Source organism: Acomys russatus, chromosome 11, assembly GCF_903995435.1.
Source record: "Acomys russatus chromosome 11, mAcoRus1.1, whole genome shotgun sequence".
Lineage (NCBI taxonomy): Eukaryota > Metazoa > Chordata > Mammalia > Rodentia > Muridae > Acomys > Acomys russatus.
The window spans coordinates 3,688,696-3,709,938 of record NC_067147.1 but is presented as its reverse complement, the minus strand read 5'-3'; the positions used below and the strand labels follow the sequence as shown (position 1 = coordinate 3,709,938).

At 42.0% G+C, this 21,243-nt stretch overlaps 1 protein-coding gene across 1 annotated transcript; it reads left to right on the top strand.

The window, feature by feature from the left end:
- Positions 1–7,160: 7,160 nt before the first annotated feature.
- Positions 7,161–8,133, top strand: LOC127195269 (eukaryotic translation initiation factor 1-like). Its single transcript, XM_051152653.1, has 2 exons — positions 7,161–7,438; positions 8,070–8,133. Exons 1-2 carry the CDS (start codon positions 7,161–7,163, stop codon positions 8,131–8,133), a joined length of 342 nt encoding a protein of 113 aa, XP_051008610.1.
- Positions 8,134–21,243: the final 13,110 nt, after the last annotated feature.

Here is a 21,243-nt window from a genome sequence, read left to right as displayed (position 1 = left end):
CCAGATAATCTTTGCAGAGTGGTGGAACAATCTCTAAGAGCAGAATCTTTCTCTGATAGCAGAAACCCCAGTGCTGCCAACTTCCTGATGCCACAGATGTCACAAGGCCCACTGAGCAGGAGCAAGAGCTGAGCTTCTAATCTCATAGTAAGGGCAATAAAGTGGAAGAAAGGAAAGAAAGAAAGAAAGAAAGAAAGAAAGAAAGAAAGAAAGAAAGAAAGAAGAATCAAGCCACCCACTCTAGCAGGGACCACTGGCTTCTACATCTGTAGATCCACAAGAAACTCAGCTGGGTAGGGTGAAAGAGAGAGGGAGGAATGTGAAGATACAAGGAGGGGATAACAATCTGGATGTAATCCGAATAATTTATTTAAAAATAAAAATAAAAAATAAACTACTAAAAAAGAAAAGAAAAGAAAATCAGCTGTGAATTTACATAGTAACAAGGATTTCTTGCCACAACAAAGCAGATTAATTTAAACTTTACCAGCTTATTTGGTAAACATGAGCCTCGAACACGGTTCACAGCAGTCTGGAGTTAGAGTGAAGTAGGTGGTGTTTCTGCCTTGGGGTTTGTCTCTGAGGGTTTGAGTGGACCTGGAGAATTCACACTTGATGACTTGTGCGTCCGTCCAGCCACTCCACTGAGCCGCTCAGGATGAGCTTCTCGGAGGGTGAGCCATTCCAAAGAAGAGAGCCTAGTTGGTGTCATATAATTGTCACAACCCAGCTTGGAGGAGGTCAGACATTTCAGCTTGTATTGTCCAAATTGACCTGCCCTGCTACAGTGTGTGTGGTGGGTGCTGGTGGGTGGTGGTGGTGGTGGGTGGTGGGTGGTGGAGGGTGGTGGTGGGTGGAGGGTGGTGGGTGGAGGGTGGTGATGGGTGGTGGTGGGTGGTGGTGGGTGGTGGTGGGTGGTGGAGGGTGGTGGTGGGTGGAGGGTGGTGGTGGGTGGTGGGTGGTGGGTGGTGGGTGGAGGGTGGTGGTGGGTGGTGGTGGGTGGTGGTGGTGGGGGTGGGGTGGTGGTGGGTGGTGATAGTGGGTGGTGGGTGGTGGTAGGTGGTGGGTGGTGGTGGGTGGTGGTGGTGGGTGGTGGTGGTGGGTGGAGTGTGGTGGTGGGTGGTGATGGTGGGTGGTGGGTGATGGTGGTGGTGGGTGGTGGGTGGTGGTGGTGGGTGGTAGTGGTGGTGGTGGTGGGTAGTGGGATCTGGAAGGAGTAGCAGGAAAATGCACCTGGAACCATCTCAGAGGCTTGCTGCCCATCCTCTTAAAAGCAGCTTTTAATGAATCTATCTAAGAACAGGCTGAGACAAGGATCTTGTTAAAATGTGGAAAGATTTTGCCAGTTTCAGAGAAATCACTAAATCTAAAGAAGTCTGTATGTTTTCTTCCCCTTCCTCTCCTTTTCCTTTCCCTCTCACCTTCTCATTCTGATATAGAGAGTGCAATAATAAAAAAAATTCAGATTAATGTTATTTTTTCCAAGCCCTCAGGTCCATTGAACGTGGCTCCTATCCCTCACACCCACGTGAAGTACCTATGGTGACTCACTTTCAATCGCACTTTTTGAGCTTTGGATGATGATGGGGGAAATGAAAGGTGGAATCCTAGGCTTCTTGCCTGGTTGTAAGTTTTAACTCATTAAAGATGGAAAAAAGGAATCACTGCAGCCCAGCCTTTCCCTCTGCAGATCAAGCTAGCAAATGGGAAGTCATTAATGGCAGCTGCTCCATCCAAAGCAAGGACAGCCAGCTCAAGTCCTGAACCTGGAGAGATGCACCACTAGGGAGCTGTGACAGCTCCAAGTGAACTTATTACTCTGTGTACATAAAGTAAAGCTGAGGGTTTATTCCTTCTTGAAGGTTCTAAGAGAGGGTGCCATCAACTGCTGATTTTCAATGCACCCACCCCACCCCCCTTCACAAACCCACAGCTTATCTTTGCCTTTAGGATATTTCGTCTTGAGACACTTTTTGCAGTCTGTGCTGTTGTTGTGGGATTGTGTCCCTGATTGTTTTTGTCCTTGGGATGGGGTGTGTGTGTGTGTGTGTGTGTGTGTGTGTGTGTGTGTCTGTGTGTGTGTGTGTGTGTGTGTGTGCGTGTCTAGCTGTGGAGACCAGCTTACAGGGAGCTAGCTCTTTTCTTCTACCATGTTGGTCCTGGGGATATAGCCGTGGTTGTCATCTTGGGGACAAGCACCTTCACCCATGAGCTATCTGAAACATCTTCAGAAACACATTTGATTACATCTGTTTTTGTCAAAAAGAGAGTTTGCTTTAAGAGGCACAGTTCTGGGGAGGGAGTGTGACGGTGTGACTGAGGGGAGAAGGGGCAGAGCTTCAATAAGGCTGTAAAGAGAATAACAAAGAAAGAGCTATAGTTTTTTACAGTGGATGGAAAATGAGGGTGTATCAGACTGGGTTGGGGCAAGACCTTCTGGCCTGAGGAGACTTTCCAAGGTAGCTCGACTAGACTCTCCCTGTGAGGTGGATGTGACATAGTGTGGCCAGCAGTCTCTGAGATGCACACTTTACAAAGCCTTCACAAATAGGCACATCCAAAGCCACACAGGGCTGCTTAGGCCTCCCATACATTTTTTTTTTCAGTATGACCTTTTTATTGCTGGTCCCGGAAGACCTCAACATTGATCTCTCTAGGTCTGCTGAGAACATGGAAACTACCACTATTCATTTAGATCTTACCAGAGACGTAAGTGTGAAGGACTGATAAAGACTGTTCTAAAGATAAAGAACCATGGCAGACATGGGCCACGCTCTTAAACACTGCTATTGTCATGCTCACATGACATCAATGGTCGCAAGATTTGAAGTTAGGGTAGAGCCATAGGCTGACCACATCAGTACATGAAAAAAAGTTTCCCTTATGAGGAAAGATTATCATGTTAGCTTGCTCTCTGTTGATGTGATAAACACCATGGCAGAGAGAAACTTGAGGAAGGAAGGGTTTATTTGATCTTACACTTCCCTGTCAAGTTCATCACTGAGGGAAGTCGGGACAGGCCCTCACTCAGGAACACAGAGGCAGGAACTGAGGCAGAGGCCAGAAAGGAAGCAGCTTAAGGGAAAACTCTCCACATTTGTTCTCTCTAGGTTCTTATGCAATCCAGGACACCCCCTAGACAGGTGGTGCCACTCACAGAGGCCTGCTACTTCCACCTTAGTCACTAAATGAGAAGATGCCAGAAGGCCTGTCCACAGGCCAGTGTGACAGAGGCATTTCTCATGTGAGGTTCCCTCTTCCCAGACTATTCTGGACTGTGTCAAATTCAAAACAAAACAAAACAAAGACCTCCTATCCAACACAACTATAGTTTAGAAATAATCTCTTCCAGTTTTTTAAGAAGGATTTTGATTATTGTAACTATGTTAGTTTGAACCCCAAATTTTCAGACTTATGATATGTTATATCCGCTCTGCCAATTGTAGAGTGTTGCATCCTGTGAGACCAATAATGTGCCCCATGCTTGTGCTTTGGTTTCTAGGAAGACTGTTTTGCATATCAGGCAGTGTGTGGTCCCTGCCTGTCTGCCTGTGTTTTCCCCATTCTCTAGCAGTGGGGAATAAATGGTAGGTGATCCCATAATGTCATAGTCTGCAGGGACTGCTGGTGTCTTTTCAGCTTTCCTCATGATGGCATAACTGCAGAGCAGATCTGGCTGAGATGGGTGTAGCTGGTTCTGTGACACAAGGACAAGAGTAAAGGAGAGAGATCAAACCCAGGCTCTACCTTATGCTTGTTAGGAGTTGTTGGGCGGTGGTGGTGCATGCCTTTAATCCCAGCACTTGGGAGGCAGAAGCAGGTGGATCGCTGTGAGTTCAAGGCCAGCCTGGCCTACAAAGTGAGTCCAGGACAGCCAAGGCTACACAGAGAAACCCTGTCTCAAAAAACCAAAAAAAAAAAAAAAAAAAAAGAAAGAAAGAAAGAAAGAAAGAAAGAAAGAAAAGACTTGACTAGATGTGACTTCTGCTGAGTTTTCAAGAGCTCTGCCTGGTCAAAAAAGTCCTAAAGGTGTGTTTTCATTTTCTTCATTTTGTTTTGGTTTTTTGAATGTCATTATGTTATGCCTAAAATTTCAAGAGACTCCCCAACAGACCACCCAAGAGGCAAGTCCAAAGGCAATGGCAAGGAAGTCTTTATTGCAGGTTTGAACCCAGGCCATCCCCCCACCCCCATGCACTGGCACAGCAGATGCAGGGAAATGGCCCCAAGTCTCAACTGAGAGGGTTTTTATAGGTTTTAGACAAATAAATGGGGTTTTACAGTATATGATTGGATGACATTTGGGCAGAAAAGGTGCAAGCAGGGAGTTACACACCGTGACATTTTGTGGTTGAATAAGAATAGGGGCAACTTGGCCTATAGAAAAGATTGGTTGAAGCAGTCATGGGGCATTAGAAACTTTGGCCTGGCTTCTCCTAATTGGTTTTTACTATATGCCAGACCAACTGCTGGTCAGCCTGACCAGCAGAGAGTATATTTGGACTTTCCCAAGGTGAGCTGATTGTGTTGCCTGGGAATATATTTTTGTTTAGACTTGTTTGCGGTTTTTCTGGAATCTGAGTTCAGCTGTTGGCTAGGTTTAACATAAAATGAAGTTTCTATTTTTAAATGGAGTTTGTTTGGTCCTTATAGTTGTGCCAAATGAAATGTTCATGTATGAGGCAAAAAAAAAAAAAAAAAAAAACTTTAGTATTTGTTAATTTAGATTACCTTACATAGGCTATTTAATACATCCCCAAATTACACAATAAGAAAGAGAAAAACAAAACAAAACAAAACAAACAAACAAAAAACCAACAGGTCATACTTAACACTCACATTCTTTCTCCATATGGGGGGCTTTGGTTAATTATACATCCCTATGGCTCAAAAACTACTAAAGTTCAGAAAAACAACTGTGTGAATAATTAAAGTCTGCCTAGTTGGTATTCAGCTGGGTTCCTGTATCTTAACTGATAAGGAAGCTGGGAGGTGTTTAAAGATAGGGTTGCTCCCACATTTGCATACAGCTATTAGAGAGGTCACCTTTGAGTGCAGGCAAGTTCTGGTGGTGGGCATCTGAGGAAGAAAGCTTGATAGGACCACAGGGTGATGGTAAGTGCCTTTGAAGTGGTTTTTTTTTCCTTTTTTAAAAAATAAAAATAGATGTATATCAAAGGGAAAAATCTTTTCCAATACAAATTTAGGTTAAAAATAATAATGACTACAATCTCGGCTTCTGAGAAAAAATGGTATTATTAATGGAAAAAAACCCAAGTTACAGAGCAATACGGTTGAGATCTTGAACTCTAGTATATGATGGGATTTTGGTCTACGGTATTGAGAAGGATTGGGGTGAAGTTGTGAAAGATATGCGACCTTAGAGCTCAGTACATCTAGATGGCACGTGGATTCCTGAACCATACCTGGGAACCACAGGATTCTAGAAATGAAATAATGAAGTGTTCTTGATTCAAAGTGTTGAGTGAGAGGCTAAGGGATGGGGAGGAGGAATGTGATGTGGCAGGATGGCGAAGTCAGTCGGCCTGGGAATCAGGGAATCACTGAGGAGACCCACCGACGCCCTGGTGCCTGATTTGACACAAGGTGGGCAGCCCCTATCTTGCTTCTCTGAAGGTATCCAGAGGAGCATGTAACCAAAATATGTCAGAACTGGCTCCGAAACTTTTCCTCTGGTCATTTGCTTTTCATTGTCATTTCTTTCAGACATTAAAAGCCAAATAGGAAGTGCATCTCTGCATCTGTTAGTCTCTTACCAGATCTTCAAGGTGCACTATGGTCACAGCACTGCCTTGGTCCCCTTATGAACATCTGGACCCCACCTTGACCATTCTCCATGGATAGTAGCTGAGACTGACAGTTCAGACATGCCAACCTGCATTTAACTCCTGTCCTTTTTTCTTGTCCACTATGGGGGGCATTGGACTTAAGACCTCACGCATGCTGGTCAGGTGTCCTATCATAGATCCACCCTTACCCAAGTGTTTATCTCCTGTTCTTGTACTTATTTGCAATAGGAGTCTGGGCGGCTTGGTTCTCTTTCTCAATTCTTGGGTTCCTTTTCTAGAAAGCTAGCATGCTGTGCTGACACAAAGCTTAGTGGGTGGTTCCTAAAGATGGAGTGGGTGTAGACTCCTTAGAGCTGTGGTAAAAGAAACACAAAATGCCGTCAGTGGTCATCATTGTCATTGTCCCCTTCCCTGCTCTGGCCATGTTCACTTATTTGTCCAGCTATCTGGGTGCTGGGGCTGCTCAATGAAAGCTCCAGGCCTTCTGGAGTTGTTGAGGGAAGAGATTACCCTAAAGAATTGACCTGCCTGGGTACCTACATATTTGCGGACCCACAGCTCAACTGAAGAGGGATGAGTGGAAACAGTGTATTCTTCCAGGTTTTAAGACCCTTAATGATTTAAAACAAACATTCACCACACAGTAGTACAAGGTAGTATATGGATGGATTCTGGTCCTTACGAACTTTTGGGTGTTTATCTGCTTTATTTTTCTTTGTTCATTGATTGGTTGGTTGGTTGGTTGACTTGTTCATTCATTCGTTCATTCATTTATTTGATCTTCTCTCCCTCCTTCCTTCTTCACTCTCTCCTTCTCTCCCTCTGTCCAGCCATCCCTCCTTCTCTCTCTTTCTCCTTCCGTTAAGATCTCTCAGTATCCTTTCTTTTCCATTTGAGACAGAGACTTACTATGTAGCTCAGACTAGCCCTTGCTATGTAGCCCAGGCTGACCTTGAACAGGTGGCTCTCATTCCTCAGTCTCTCAAGTACTAGTAGGACAGTGGTGGCTCTTCTCTCTTTATGAATACATATTCTAGGCAGTGTGGACGTAGTTCAGTGGTCAAGCACATGCTTAGCACATCTGATGATGCACCTAACCTTCAGCATTCCAAGGTAAAACCAATCCAAATGAAAACAGTAATCTTGTTGCTTTCTGTTTATATTTTTTTCTTACTACCTCTAAGAGGACAGGTTTTCAAAGCATGCATCCTTTCCTAAATGACACTGAGTTGGGTATCCTCCTGTATTGTTTTCTTTTGCTCCATGAAGTAAATATATTTTCTGTATCCACTCCTGTTTCTATCCTTCATCTCTGTGTCCTTAAAAATATTTTCATGGACCCAGTATCCTATGTCTGCTATCCAGAACCTCCACTCTTTTGGCCTCTTTGTTGATGCAAATAAGGGTGATGCTCTGCTTCCTTCTGGCACTAAGGATTATATCCATGTAAGAATTAAACAGAGGAACAGCAGAAATACCCTCACTACTGTCCAGGGGATCTCTGATATTTGTGATAAAAAGAAACAAGAGAAAGCATTTAAGAAGAAATCTGCCTGCAACAGAGCTGTAATTGCGCATTCAGAATATGGGGAAGTAATTCAGCTACAGGGTGACCAGCACAAGAACACATGGCTATCTACTACATCTGATCAGAGGGTCTAGGTCCTCACCGTGCATGGACTCTGTTGGTGCATCCATCTCTGTAGCATCCCCCTCACCCATGCTGCCCAAGTTTGTTGGATCCATTGGTTTCCTTGTGGAGTTCCTGACCCCTCCAGGTCCTTCTATCACCTAACATGACTCCTTGTGATCAATGTGGAAGTTTGGCTGTGAGTCTCAGTATGTACTCCCATCCCCTGCTTGGTGGAATCTCTCAGAAGACCTCTATAGTAGTCTCCCTTACTGTTCCTTCTCTTCAGCTGCTTCTGGTGTCTATTCTCTTTGCCCTTCTGAATGAGAATTAAGCATTCTCTCTACTGTCTTCCTTGCTACTTAGCTCCTTTCCTTGTGGGTCCCATAATATGGTGCCCACTCGTCGATCACTTACCCCTGGCAAGGGCAGCCCCACCAGTCCACAGAGGAAGAAGATACAAGATGTACAGATGAGGCTTGATAGGCTGGGCTGAGATGATAGAGGAAGAGGGCTTCCCCCTGAGGACATGGGGAGGGAGGATGAGGCTGATGTAATGTGGGTAGGACCAGAAGTGACAAGGGAGTGGGCTACAATCAGATTGTAACATGAAATAGTTCTTAAAAAACATGCCGGTCCCTGATACAGATTGGACTGGCCAAGGATCACCAGCTGAAGGTTCCTGGGTCTTAAGTGTTTGTGGCTCTGAAGCTTAAATGAGGATTTCCCTGCATTGAGTAGAATTTCCCTTCTGTCCCTTGTCACAAGTTTAAAAACCTCACAGCTTGTATAATGTAACCATTCAGGGTCTACTTTTAACTTGCACTACTGTGAATCCTTCATGCAATAAACTGAAAAGAGCCAATTTTTCCCATCATTCAGAATATTCTAGAACTTACTTCAAAATATACACCTTTGTCTAAAATCTTCTTTGATTTCCACCCACTACTTTGCAGTGAAGGTGCTCAGGACTCTAGGAGTTGGCCTTGATTACCTTCCGGCTTGCTTTTATATCTCCACCATCCCTTGCTTTGCTGGGGCCACAGGGCTTCACTGACTCTCATCTCTGTGATGTCCTCCAGCAGGGCTCCCAGCTGGCCTACTCTTCTTGTCTGGACTGTGCTTCTGTTGTTTTCTGAAATCCACCTTCCTAGGTAGCCTCCTCAGGTTGTCTGTTGTAAAAATTACCCTCTGTGCCTGTCCACTTTATCTTTCTTCCTTAAATGTACCATGATCTAAATCTTTTATAAACATTTTTTTACTTATGTTTTCCATGGTCCCTTTCTTCTAGGGTATGAACTTTGTGACAGCAGGTACTATTGTAGTCCTCTTTTCTGTCTGGTATATTCCTGCAGTTCCAATATCTGAAACAGGGACCTGTGTCTAACCCACATAGCAGACTGAGGTTCAGCAGGTGGCAGGTGAAAGCCTGTTTGATCAGAATTGATATGTTTCTCTGTAAAAACTGAAAAGGCCATTCAGTCCTCTGAATTCTCCTCATGACTGTTCCTTCGGAAGTCCCTCAAAATCCAGAAGCACCTGTTGTACAAACCTAGCAGCCTGAGTTTAATTTCAAGTCCCCATGTAAAGGTGGAAGAAGTGAACTGACCCCAAAAGCTATCCTCTGACCACCCAAGTGTGCTGTCACATCATTACAATAATAATGATGAACGATCAAAAACACAAACCAAGACAATTCTTCCTACAACAACTTGTTCTTAGAGTTGTTAACAGTCACCTGTTTCCTCCAGAGCTGTGACTAGGGGCAATAAAATGCTGTGCTATCACTAGCAGACCTTTTCATGTCCTGACAGTCCCACGATCTCCTATCACACGTGTAGGAAAAAAAAAAAACTCTGCCCACTTAGCCACACCCAGCACAGACTATGTTTCTTTTTCCCAGGAAGCAGACCTTGTCCCCTCCCTCTCTACTGCAATGTGCCACAGCTTCTAGTTTCCATCATGATAGTCTTTAATCCCCATTGCTCAGTGTCACATAAAGACGGTACCTATAATTCTGTATTTGGTGTCTTTTGCTTGGAATATATTGGAGAAGAATTTGCTTTTTAACTTTGAAATGATTCCGTAGTTTTAGAATATGCTGGTTTGTGAGGCATCAATTCATCGTGTCCCTAGGAATTCCTTCCTTATATCACTGACTACTTGTATTTTTTCTTTACCGTCCAGTTGTTAATCATCTGAGTAATTTTCTTTTTTATTAATTTACTCAGATTACAACTCAAATGTTAGCCCATCACTTGTATCCTCCCACCCTCCCTCTTTCACTCTATTCCCCTCCCCTAGGTCTGTGACAGAAGGGGACATCCTCCCCCACCATATGGTCACACCCTATCAAATCTCATCTTGGTAACCTGCTTATCCTTTCTCTGAGTTCCACCAGCCCTCCCCACCAAGGGGTGGTGGTCAAATATGGGGCACCAGAATGTCTTTTGAGTTTTTTATCTTAGTTGTTCTGATGGGTGTAAGATAGAATCTTAGAATTGTTTTGATTTGCTTTTCTCTAATGACTAAGGATGTTGAGCATTTCTTCAAGTCTTTCTCAGCCATTTGATATTCTTCTTTAGAGAATTCTCTGTTTAATTCTGAGCTCCACTTCTTAATTGGGTTATTGGATTTGGTGGTGTTTAATTTATTGAGTTCTTTATATATGTTGGATATTGGGCTTTGTCAGATGTAGGGTTGGTGAAGATCTTTGCCCAACCTATATGCTGTTGCTTTGTTCTCTTTATAGTGTCTTCTGCCTTACAGAAGCTTCTCAGCCTCATGAGGTCTTTTTGATGTCTTATTGCTCTGGCTAGAACTTCAAGTACTATATTGAAGAAATATGGAGATAGTGGGCAGCCTTATCTGATTCCTGATTTTATAGGAATTTCCTTGAGTATTTCTCCATTTATTTTGATGTGGGCTATTGGCTTGCTGTATATGTCATTTATTATGTTTAGGTATGTGCCTTGTATCCCTGATCTCTCCAAAACTTTAAACATGAATGGGTTTTGGATTTTGTCAAATGTTTTTCTCTGCATGTAAGGAGATTATCATGTAGTTTTCTTCATTCAGTTTGTTTATATGGTGGATTACATTGACGAATTTCTATATATTAAACAATCCCTGCATGCCTGGAATGAAGCCTACCAGATCATGGTAAATTATATCTTTGATGTGTTCTTGGATTGGCTTGCGAGTATTTTATTGAGTATTTTTGCATCAATGTTCATAAGAAAAATTGGTCTGAAATTATCTTTCATTTTTGGGTCTTTGTGAGATTTAGCTATCAAGTGACTGTGGCCTCATAGATTGAGTTTGATAATGTTACAACCATTTCTATCTTTTGGAGTAGCTTGAAGAGTATCTGTATTAGCTCTTCTTTGAAGGTCTGGTAGAATTCTGCGCTGAAACCATGTAGCCCTGGGCTTTTTTTGGTTGGGAGACTATTAATGACTGCTTCTATTTCTGTAGGAGAAATAGGACTATTTAATTTGTTTATCTGATCTTGATTCAATTTTGGCAAGTGGAATCAATCAAGACAATTGTCCATTTCCCTTAGATTTTCAAATTTTGTGGCATCTATGCCTTTGAAGCAAGATCTTGTGATTCTTTTTATTCTTTAGTGTCTCTTGTTATGTCTCCCTTTTCATTTCTGATTTTGTTAATTTGGATAGTATGTCTCTGCCTTTTAGTTAGTTTGGCTAATGGTTTGTCTATCTTGTTGATTTTCTCAAAGAACCAGCTCCTGGTTTTGTTGATTCTGTAAATTGTTCTCTTTGTTTCTAATTTATTGATTTCAGCCCTGAGTTTGATTATTTCCAGACATCTACTCCTCTTCAGTGTTTCTGATTCTTTTTTTCCTATGGCTTCCAGATGTTTTGTTAAGTTGCTTATATGGGACATTTCCAGTTTCTTTATGAAGGCACTTAGCGCTATGAATTTTCCTCTTAGCACTGCTTTCAATGTGTCCCACAAATTTGGGTATGTTGTTCCTTCATTTTCATTGAATTTCAGGAAATCTTTTATTTCTTTCTTATTTCTTCCCTGACCCAGGTGTCAGTAAGTAGAGAGTCGTTTAATTTACATGTGTATGTAAGGTTTTTGATATTTTGTTGTTGTTGAAGTCCAGCTTTAGACCATGGTGATCTGATAGGATACACGGTACTATTTTAATCTTCTTATATCTGTTGAGGCTTGGTTTGTGACCTACTATATGGTCAATTTTCGAGAAGGTTTCATGGGGTGCTGAAAAGTAGGCGTACTCCTTTGTGTTTGGGTGAATGTTCTGTAGATATCTGTTAGATCCATTTGATTCATGACGTTGGTTAGTGTCATTATTTCTCAGTTATTTTGTTTCTATGACCTATCCTTTGGTGAAAATGAGGTGTTGAAATATCACACTATTAATGCATGGGGATGAATGAGTGGTGTAAGTTTTGTTAATATTTATTTTACAAATGTGGGGGCCCTCATATTGGGAGCATAGATGTTCAGTATTCTGATGTCACCTTGGTTGACTTTACCTTTGATGACTATGAAGTGTCCTTCCTCATCTCTTTTGATTAATTTTTGTTGAAAATCCGTTTTGTTAGATATTAAAATGGCTCCAGCAGCTTGCTTCTTGTTTCCACTTACTTGGAATACGTTTTTCTAGCATTTTACCCTGAGGCAATGTCTATCCCTGTGTCTGAGATGTGTTTCTTGAATACAGAAGAATGTTGGGTCTTGTTTGTGCATCCATTCCATTAGTCTGTGCCTTTTTATTGCAGAATTGAGAGCATTGCTGTTGATGGATATTAATACCAATGACTGTTAAGTCCCTTGATTTTGATGTTGGTTACAGTAGAGTACTTGTGTGGTTATGTTTTTGTGATAGTGTAGTTATTTATTTCTCAGATAATTTTGGTTGTAGCTTGTCACTTTGGGTTGGAAGATTCCTTCTAGTAACTTCTGTAAGGCCAGATTTGTGGATAGGTACTGTTTGGATTTGAGGTTTTTTTGTGTGAAATATCTTATTTTCTTCATCAATGGTTATTAATAGTTTCGCTGCATAGAGTAGTCTGGCCTGGCATCTGTGGTCTCTTAGGTTTTACAGGACCTCTGTCCATGCCTTTCTGTCTTTTATGGTCTCTGTTGAGAAGTCTGGTGTAATTCTGATAGGTTTGTCATTATATATTACTTGGCCTTTTTCTCTTACTGCTTTTAATATTTTTCTTCTGTATATTTTGTGTTTTGATTATTAAGTGATGGGAAGATTTTCTTTTCTGGTCTATTCTATTTGGTGTACTGTAAGCCTCTTGTATGTTTATATGCATCTCCTTCTTTAAATTGGAGATTTTTTCTTCTGTGAGTTTGTTGAAAATATCTTCTGGGCCTTGGAGTAGGGCATCTTCTCTTTCCTCAGTGCCTATTATTGTCAGGTTTCTTCTTTTCATGACGTCCTTGATTTCTTGGATGTTTTGTGTCAGGAATTTTCAGATTTAGCATTTTATTTGATGGTTGCTTCAAGTTCTATGATTGTATCTTCTAGTCCTGAGATTTATTCCTCCATCTCTTGAAATCTGTTAGAGAAGCTAACCTCTGTTTCTTGTGTTCTTCTCTGAGTTTTCTCATTCCTGTTTTTCTGCTTTCTGTGCCTTTATCATTGTTTACATTTTCATCTTCAGATCTCAGATTGTTTTATTAATTTTCATCATCTGATTGTTTGTATATTCCTGAGTTTTTCCCAGTGCCTCTTCATAGGCTTCCAGATCTTGAACTGTTTTATTGATTTCCTTCATCTGATTGTTTGCATTTTCTGGAAATATTTTCCAGTGCCTCTCTATAGGCCTCTTTTATGTCTTCAATCTATTTGGCTGCATCTTTCTGCATTTGTTCATGGATTTTATTCATTTCCTCCATTATTATCTTCAATACTAAGGATTTGAGGTCATTTTCATGTATTTCAATTGTGATTGAGTTCTCAGGGTTGTTTTCTTTTGGATCGATGGGATTTGGAGATGCCATATTATTTTGGTTTTTGTTGCTTCTGTTTTTATGCCGGCCTTTAGTCATCTTCCTGTCTCTAATGTTGGGAGGTAGCTTCTGGTGTCCTTCACTGGTTGTTGAGAGCAGATTCTTGGTGAGTAAATATAGGCCAAGGGCCATTGCCTGTGGGGATCAGGGAACTCTTACTTGGTGCAGGCAGATGACCTGGTTTCAGCTCCAGGAGACTTCGCTCCACACCCTGGGCTCCCCACTGGGTCAATAGAAGTAGATGCTGGTGCCCTGCAGCCCCTGGAACAGTTTGAGATAGTGCATGTAGAGCTGGTTATCCTGTCTTTAGCTGGGCTTTAAATACCCTGCCCTCAGTCCTTGGGGCTTTGGGTCCTAGGCTCAGGTAAACCTAGAGTGCCTGAATCTCTGTTGACTTCTACTAGTTGTTTATATTTCGACCTGATCCATCCAGGCAGTGTGACCTTGTTCTGGCCACCAGGGAGAGAGCAACTTCTGGCTTCTGATTATTGTTGGTTGGCTAGATTTCTGCCCCATGCCCTCAGTCCTACCCAGCCTCTCCTGGTAGCATGAGAGGCCCTGCTGGGCTGTGGAGCCTTGCTACACGAGGTTAATTCTACCAAATTGTGCAGGAAATATCCTGAGGTAGGTTGCTAGGTTCCGGCCTGGTCTGTTCAGCGCATGCACCTGAGGCAGCTCAGTCCCACTGGGTTGGGGTGGCTGGTTATTTTTCTGTCCTATCCCCTCAGGCTTTTCCAACCATCTGAGTCCTTTTTCAGATTTGATATTGTGAATATGGTTTGTTTGTGAGCATCATGATTAAATTCTTGAGGAGTTAAAGTACTGAGAAACTCTGCAGAAGTTCTTTTTAGATATATTATCTTGTTCTTATATATATTTCGTATATATCAACATATATACCCTTTATGCCTGATAAGTTTCCACAAATGTGTAGACTATGATCTCATCTCACTTATTATGTCACCCCATGTATTTCTCATATCCTGCTTTCTAGATAATTGTCCTCTCACCTACCATACTAACTGATATTTTGTAGTTTAGAAACACCATGTTTGTGGGTTGCACAGTATATTTTTTATGTGTGACTTCTTTCACTCAGTATAATGTGTCTTCCATTAATTAATGTTAAAAATTGGTGATTTATTCTTTCTTATTGGTTCTATGAACACAGATGGTTGTTCATGCACATACTGCAAACATTGTAGCATGCATGCTGTTTATTACATAAACTAAGTCACTGTGGACATTCACGGAGCAGTTTTGTGTACATACATTTTTATTTATCTTAGGCTAAGGCATAGGGGAATTCCTGAGTCCTACAGCAAATTATTTAATTATATTGCAGTCACTGTGTCACTTTAGACTCTCATCAGCAATATATGTGCAATTTCTGAGATCTGTGATTTCATACAGCTGTGCCGATACTTGGAATTGCCAGTCTTTTTAAAATTGGATGTGAAATAGAATTCTATAATGGTTTGATTATATTAATGTCTGTGACAACAGATATTTCTGAATATTTTCCATCAGTTTATTGTCAAATGATGAAGTTTCTCTTATGTTAAATTTCACTTTAGATATTTTTCTCATTTTTGAATTGACCACACCATTTTCTTTATATTGGCCTTCAAAAGAATTCTGTGAATTCGGGTACAAGTCATTCTTCAGCTATGTGTATTTCATTTGTCAGGAATTATGGGTCAGCATATTCAAATTTCAATATCTTTTGAAGACAATCTTTTGAGACAATCTCACTTTGGCAAAGTCCATGTTACTAAGTTTTCTTTCATGATTAGCAGAGTCATTTGGGTGTGTCTGGTTTAAATTCATTTCTTGTTCTAAGTTACAGACATTTTGTGTTCTAAAATGCACTTGATTTTTGTGTTGTGTATGAAAATTGAAACCTTCCCACATAGATAGCTGATTTTTCCATCATCACATGTTGGAAAATTGTGATTTCCCCATATACTTGTCTGTAGACCTTAATTAAATGCCAATTTCCTCTCTGTTTGAGTCATTTTCTGGGTGTTCCTTGCCAGTCTCTGGCCACTGGGTATAACTCTGCCGACACTACACTGTTACAGTTATTTTAGCTCCATATGGAGAAATCTTAATGTCAGGTTGTGTAAATGCTCCAACCATTCCTTTTCTTAGAAACAGTGTTTAGGATATTCTAAGTACTTAGCCTTTTCATGTGAATTTTAGAATTCTCCTCAAAAGCAAATATATATACAAAATCAGTTCTGATCTGGGAAATATCATAGCCACAATGACCTTTTACACAGAGGAAGATGCACCTGGACTCAATTAATGTATGACAAATTCATACCCCAGATAGTTAGCCACTAACTGCTCTGAGGTCTGAGCGGCTCTTATTAATGACTTAGTCAATGCACATGTGCAAAAACTTAAGACTGCAGGCAGTTTCTTGGGTGACTGCCACCCAACTATTCTCACCCCACAGCCTTTTTTTCTGGCTTCTTGCTGATGACTTTTTCCTTGGCCACGAGTTCCTCTTGGATCTTCCCAGGGTGGCTTGGGCCTGACTTAACATGATTGAGAAATGAAGAGACAATATTCAGGAGAGGAGAGGTCACTGGATAGAGGTACATCACTCTATTGTGAGCTACACATCAGGGTTTGAGTATTCAGATCCAAAACTCTTCAGGCTTGGCTGTCTTGTCTCTTTAAGGAGTGTTTCACATGATACTCATGTAGTAATGTAAATGTTTAAATAACTTTGCCTTCTAGAGCTCATATTCCAATGGGGGGATTAGAAAATGAATAAATACTGCTCAAAATTAGGATGTTAGGAAGTGGCAAATACCCCAGAGAAAGTGTGAAGAGAATCACGAGATAGGGAAGGGGCTATTCTGGTTTGAAGTTGATGGACCAGACACTTCACGGAGCAGAAGCAGTGGAAATGTCGTAATTGGATGTACAGGTGATCAAATCATGTTACAATTACACAGTTAGATGTTATTTACCCATTAAAAGGAACGACTCCTAACCTGTGCTCATCAAGGAAGAACCTTGAAACCATCATGTTAAGCGAAAAAAGCCAGACAAGAGGACATATTGCATCACTCTGCTGATATAAAATATTCAGACTAGACAAATACATGCAGACACAGGATGGGTCGCTGCTCATCTGGGATGAAGAGGAGGGAAGAACAGGGAGTGAGTGTTAGAGGTACAAGGTTTTGTTTGGAGGTAAAGGAAAGGCTTTGCACTTAGTGTTGGTGTCTGCTCAGCACTGTGAAGGCACTGTCAGCGAGTTGTGCCCTTTCAGCTGCTTCATTTCATAGTATGTGAGTCCACCTTGAAATCAGGAGCAAGAAGAGACAAGAAAAGTGAGGTGGCTCAGCGTGTAAAGGCTCTTGTTGCCTCGCCTGACAACCTGAGTTTAATCCATAGAATCCACCTGTTGGGGTAAAAGAAACTTGTGTGAGATGTTCTGTGACTCCCATGTGGGTTCCTCGGGGCCTTCATCACACACACACACACACACACACACACACACACACACACACACACACACCTAAATACATGTATAAGAAAACTAGAACCAAAGAAAATAAGGGGAGGAAGAACAGGAGAGAGAAGGAGATGATGGAGTCTCCAGGTGTGCAGGTTAGTTTTTTGTTGTTAGTTTGTTTTTTAAGCAGCTCGAAACAAATCTGGGAAGAGAGAGCTTCAAGCTGCCTCCATCAGACTCATCTGTGGGTTACTGTAATTGTTATTTGATGCAAGAGGGCCCAATGCACTATGGGTAGTGTTGTCTGCAGACAGGTGGGTTGGGGCTGTGTCAGGAATGACGCTGAGAAAGCCAGGGAAAGAAAGTGAGGGAACATCGTTCCCTGTTAGTCTTTGTTTCAGCTCCTAATTGCCAGCTCTTGCCTTGAGCTTCTGCTGTGACTTCCTTCAATGATGGATTGTAACCTGTGAGCCAGACAAACTCTTTCCTCCCCACAAGTTGCCTTTGGTCAGAGCAGCTTCATCACGGCATCAGAAAGCTCACCAGGGTACCAGGCTGAGCTTGATGAGAAGGTCTGTCTTAGACCCAGGTTGGAGGAGAAGAGTTGGTCCATGGGTAGCTGCAATGAGGTGTCCTATGAGATGAAGCAACAGTGACAGTGGAGTTGCCTTATAACTCTAAGAAGCACAAAGGACAGAAAGACCCAGGGCCACAGAGGTGACATCCTACCACTAAGTCCACATGGCCATTCTAGGATATTGGCCTTTCCTCTTGCTAAAGTAGAAGGGTTCTAGAGAACCACAAGACTTGACTTAGATTCCTAGGGGTTCTCTGGGGTCAGCGCATTCAGAAGAGACCAATGAGGCACCAGGAAACTCTGATAACACAAACCCATCCATAAAACACAGTCAAAGATGATGTTGTGGATGAAGAAGGTGGGAGTGGAGGTGGGGGACATTTCCATTAGGATAGGCTTCACAGGTAAAATCGGTGACTGACTCACTGGGCCAACTCTCCGTCAGATGTGTGGTGGGAGGTGGATCATGATGAGGAATTTCATTCTGAGCCAATGAGGGTGCGCTCATCACTGATACAGGAGAAGCTGTGGAGACGCCAGCCCTCATGGGATGCAGGGGACAAGGCTGGAGGACACCAGGTGTTAGGTTCTGCAGGTAGGAAGCCTCTACTCTTTCAGTTTGTTCTCCTGATTGTTGGAGCAGAGAGGGAACTGCAGCAGAAAGAACAGCTGGAAGCAGCAGAGCTTGAGCGGCCTGGAGAAGGTGAGTCAAAGGATACAGGAGAGGATGTGCATTGCCTGTGATGACAGGCCATATGAGATCCGTGGCTGACCCCGGACAGTGCCACATACAATTCATTAGGAAAACAAACAACCAAACCAACCCAAACAACCAATAAGCCCTAAAAGATAATAAATATTATCTTTAATTAAGGGAGGGCAAAGTCATCCATTCTTTATTTATTCTGGTAAGACCTCCTGAAAGGTATGGATCTGTTTATATGTAAAGGTTCTTAATGTGATAAATAAGTCTCCAACTCCTATGGTGGACTTATGATGAAATCAGGGTACCGGCAGGCCACTCAGGAAGATTACAATGTTTGTAATTAAAAATAGCTGCACTGTTGGCCAAGTCAAATGAATAAGCTTTGCATAATATCTGTTACACAACATGCCAGTGCTGCAGTTCAAATGAAAGGAACTGACTGCTCTCCCACAAATACCATAGGGGTTTCTTTTAATTTACTTCATCGTAGAATCAATGAACCAGATGATAAATAGTCACACATATGGGTTCATAACTATAATCCCCCAACAGGGGAATTGGTGCAAAAATATTTTCTATTTTAATTAGTTGATTTTGAAAGGATGGTAGTTTGAAGACATTATTAAAAAGCATCATTGAGAAAAATTGGCAGATGCTGGACAGATTCTGATGGGCTTTGCTTCTTTACATCTCCTGTTTCATGTTTTGATTGGAGGCACTCCTTGCTGTGATGTGCCTTGTGTTGCTGTATTCTCTGTATTCTCAAACTACTGCAGTCCGTGTCTACAAAACAAAACTGCAGCTAAATGGCTTATTGCTTCTTGAAGAATCTGGGAAAGGGAAATATCACACTTTAACAACTCATTCATGACAATATCAGAAAGGTTTTGGCCATGACAGTTTCTCTCTTTTTTTTAGTTGACCCAAGGAAAAACCAAGAATGCACACATCCCCATTTTTTTCCTCCAACAACTTGGTTTTAACCCCAGCCACAACTGAGTGAGCTTTGTTGAATTATTTAAGCAGGCTGAGGATAATGGGAGCACCAAATGACGTAGTCTTGGGTTTTGCCCATACTCATGTTGAGATTCTTATAATAAAAATCAATAGCAGAAAAAAACAGACTCAAGGTCAATCCCAGCAAACATAAGGCTTGGTATTTCTGCCCTGTAGAGTGTGTCACCAGAGTCCAAGAGCCATTGGGCAGAGGAGAGATGTTGGGAGCAGCACCTCCCACTATGAAGGAGCAGTAGGGAAATGGCCCAAGCTTCCTTCTTAGCTAGTGGCATCCCCAGCCTCTCTTTGACACCTGGCTCAACTTGAGTTGGTGGCTAATCCTTACAGCCAGGCTGCCTCAGTTCTGATCTCTTGTTGTTGTCTTGTGTGGACCCCCCCCCCTACTTTATCACTGTGCCTGTGGGTCCTTCTTTGTACAGTGGTGAGAACACTGTGTCATTGATTGACTTCGGGAATGAAGAGCAGATATAGGTGAGTTACAGACTGCTGCAGGAGGCAAAAAGGACATTCTGCGTCGAGATGAGATTTGAATTCTTTTTCTACTGGTGCTAGTCTCATAATACAGTCTTGACAAGGATGTGTAGTAAAAATCAAAACCAACTATTAACATTGGTTTTATGCGAAGCCCTAAAAGAGGATGACCTCCTTGGAGGTCCGCTTGGTTATTTTCATCCCCGCTGAGAGTCACTAAGGAAAATATGAGGTGCTAGACTATGCTTCAGACTGAGCCTGCTGCACTGTCTTCATTATAGACCATCTCTCAGCACCTACGAAACCTGATGTCCTGCATCCTCCCCCACCACTGGGGTTTGTGAAATTGCCCACGCTACAGAAACTGTTTGCCCCACTGACCACTGTCAGCCAGAGGTCATATCAGGGAGTAGCTGAAGGGCAGCCTAATGTGTGCTGTCATTTGGAACTGAATGTTAAGACACAGGGGAGATAAACAGCATTGTTTATCTCAGCAGGAATGACTCTGCAAAAAACGGGAGGGGGTGGGCGATTTAATCGGTCCTCCCCCCATGGATTAAAATATTGTCTTTATGCTTAAATATTTATGTGGTAAGTTTAAGAATTCTTCGTAAGTGACACAGCAGCATTTTTGAACAAGTCATGGATTTTGGCTAAAATTCAAACTTCATGGTGGGTGGGGTAGAAGATCACAAGACGTCTGTGTATTTAAAATGAAAGAGGGAGCATGCCCACATGGGGAGTCTACAGAAAAGAGGCACAGGAGCTTCAGGTGCTGGGGTGTAGTCTCACTGGCCCAGCCTGTTCTCTCCAGCCCTTCATTTGGGGTAAGAAGCAAAAAGGGCTGCAGTACAAAGAGATGCGCTCTCTTGAGACTGCTAAGGTTTTCATACTCACTCCTACCTGTGCAATTTCTGTATCCCTTCCCTGATGGTTAAAGGAAAAAGCTACAATAATTGATTCTTTTTTAAATGGGGTTTATTTGTTGTTCTCAGACCTTCGGCAAACCCCTGTGGCTCTTGAGAGTGAGCTGTAGCCCCTTGGCTGATGCTTTAGCTCAAAGTTTCCCCTCCTTGTTTCTCCTGTGGTGGCTGTCTATCTGTTTGTCCCGAAATGTAAATCAACAGGCATGTGCGTGTTGCCTCCAGTCTGCTACATGCCTGTGGTTTTGCATAACACTGTTTTCTAGCATCTATTGGATTTTATAGGTCTACTTTTTTTCAAATGTAAAAATTTGTTTTCTTTCCTCTTAATTTAGTTTCTTTGAGAAAGTTCTCAAGAGGCTGATAAGATGTAATTGTGAAAAAATCCAGTCATTGTGAGGACTGCTGTATGTTTCCAAGTTCATTAGGAATGAGTGAAATACTGTGCACCTGAAATCTATTATTATGCATATGTGAACTTAATAAGTATGTGTCAATTGACTGTCTTTTATGGTCTTTAGAAAGTAAAAAGCAGGACAAGATAAATATTTTACTAATGATTTTACATGGTTTTTTTTTCATAGCTACATTGATCTCTCTTCTGGACCTT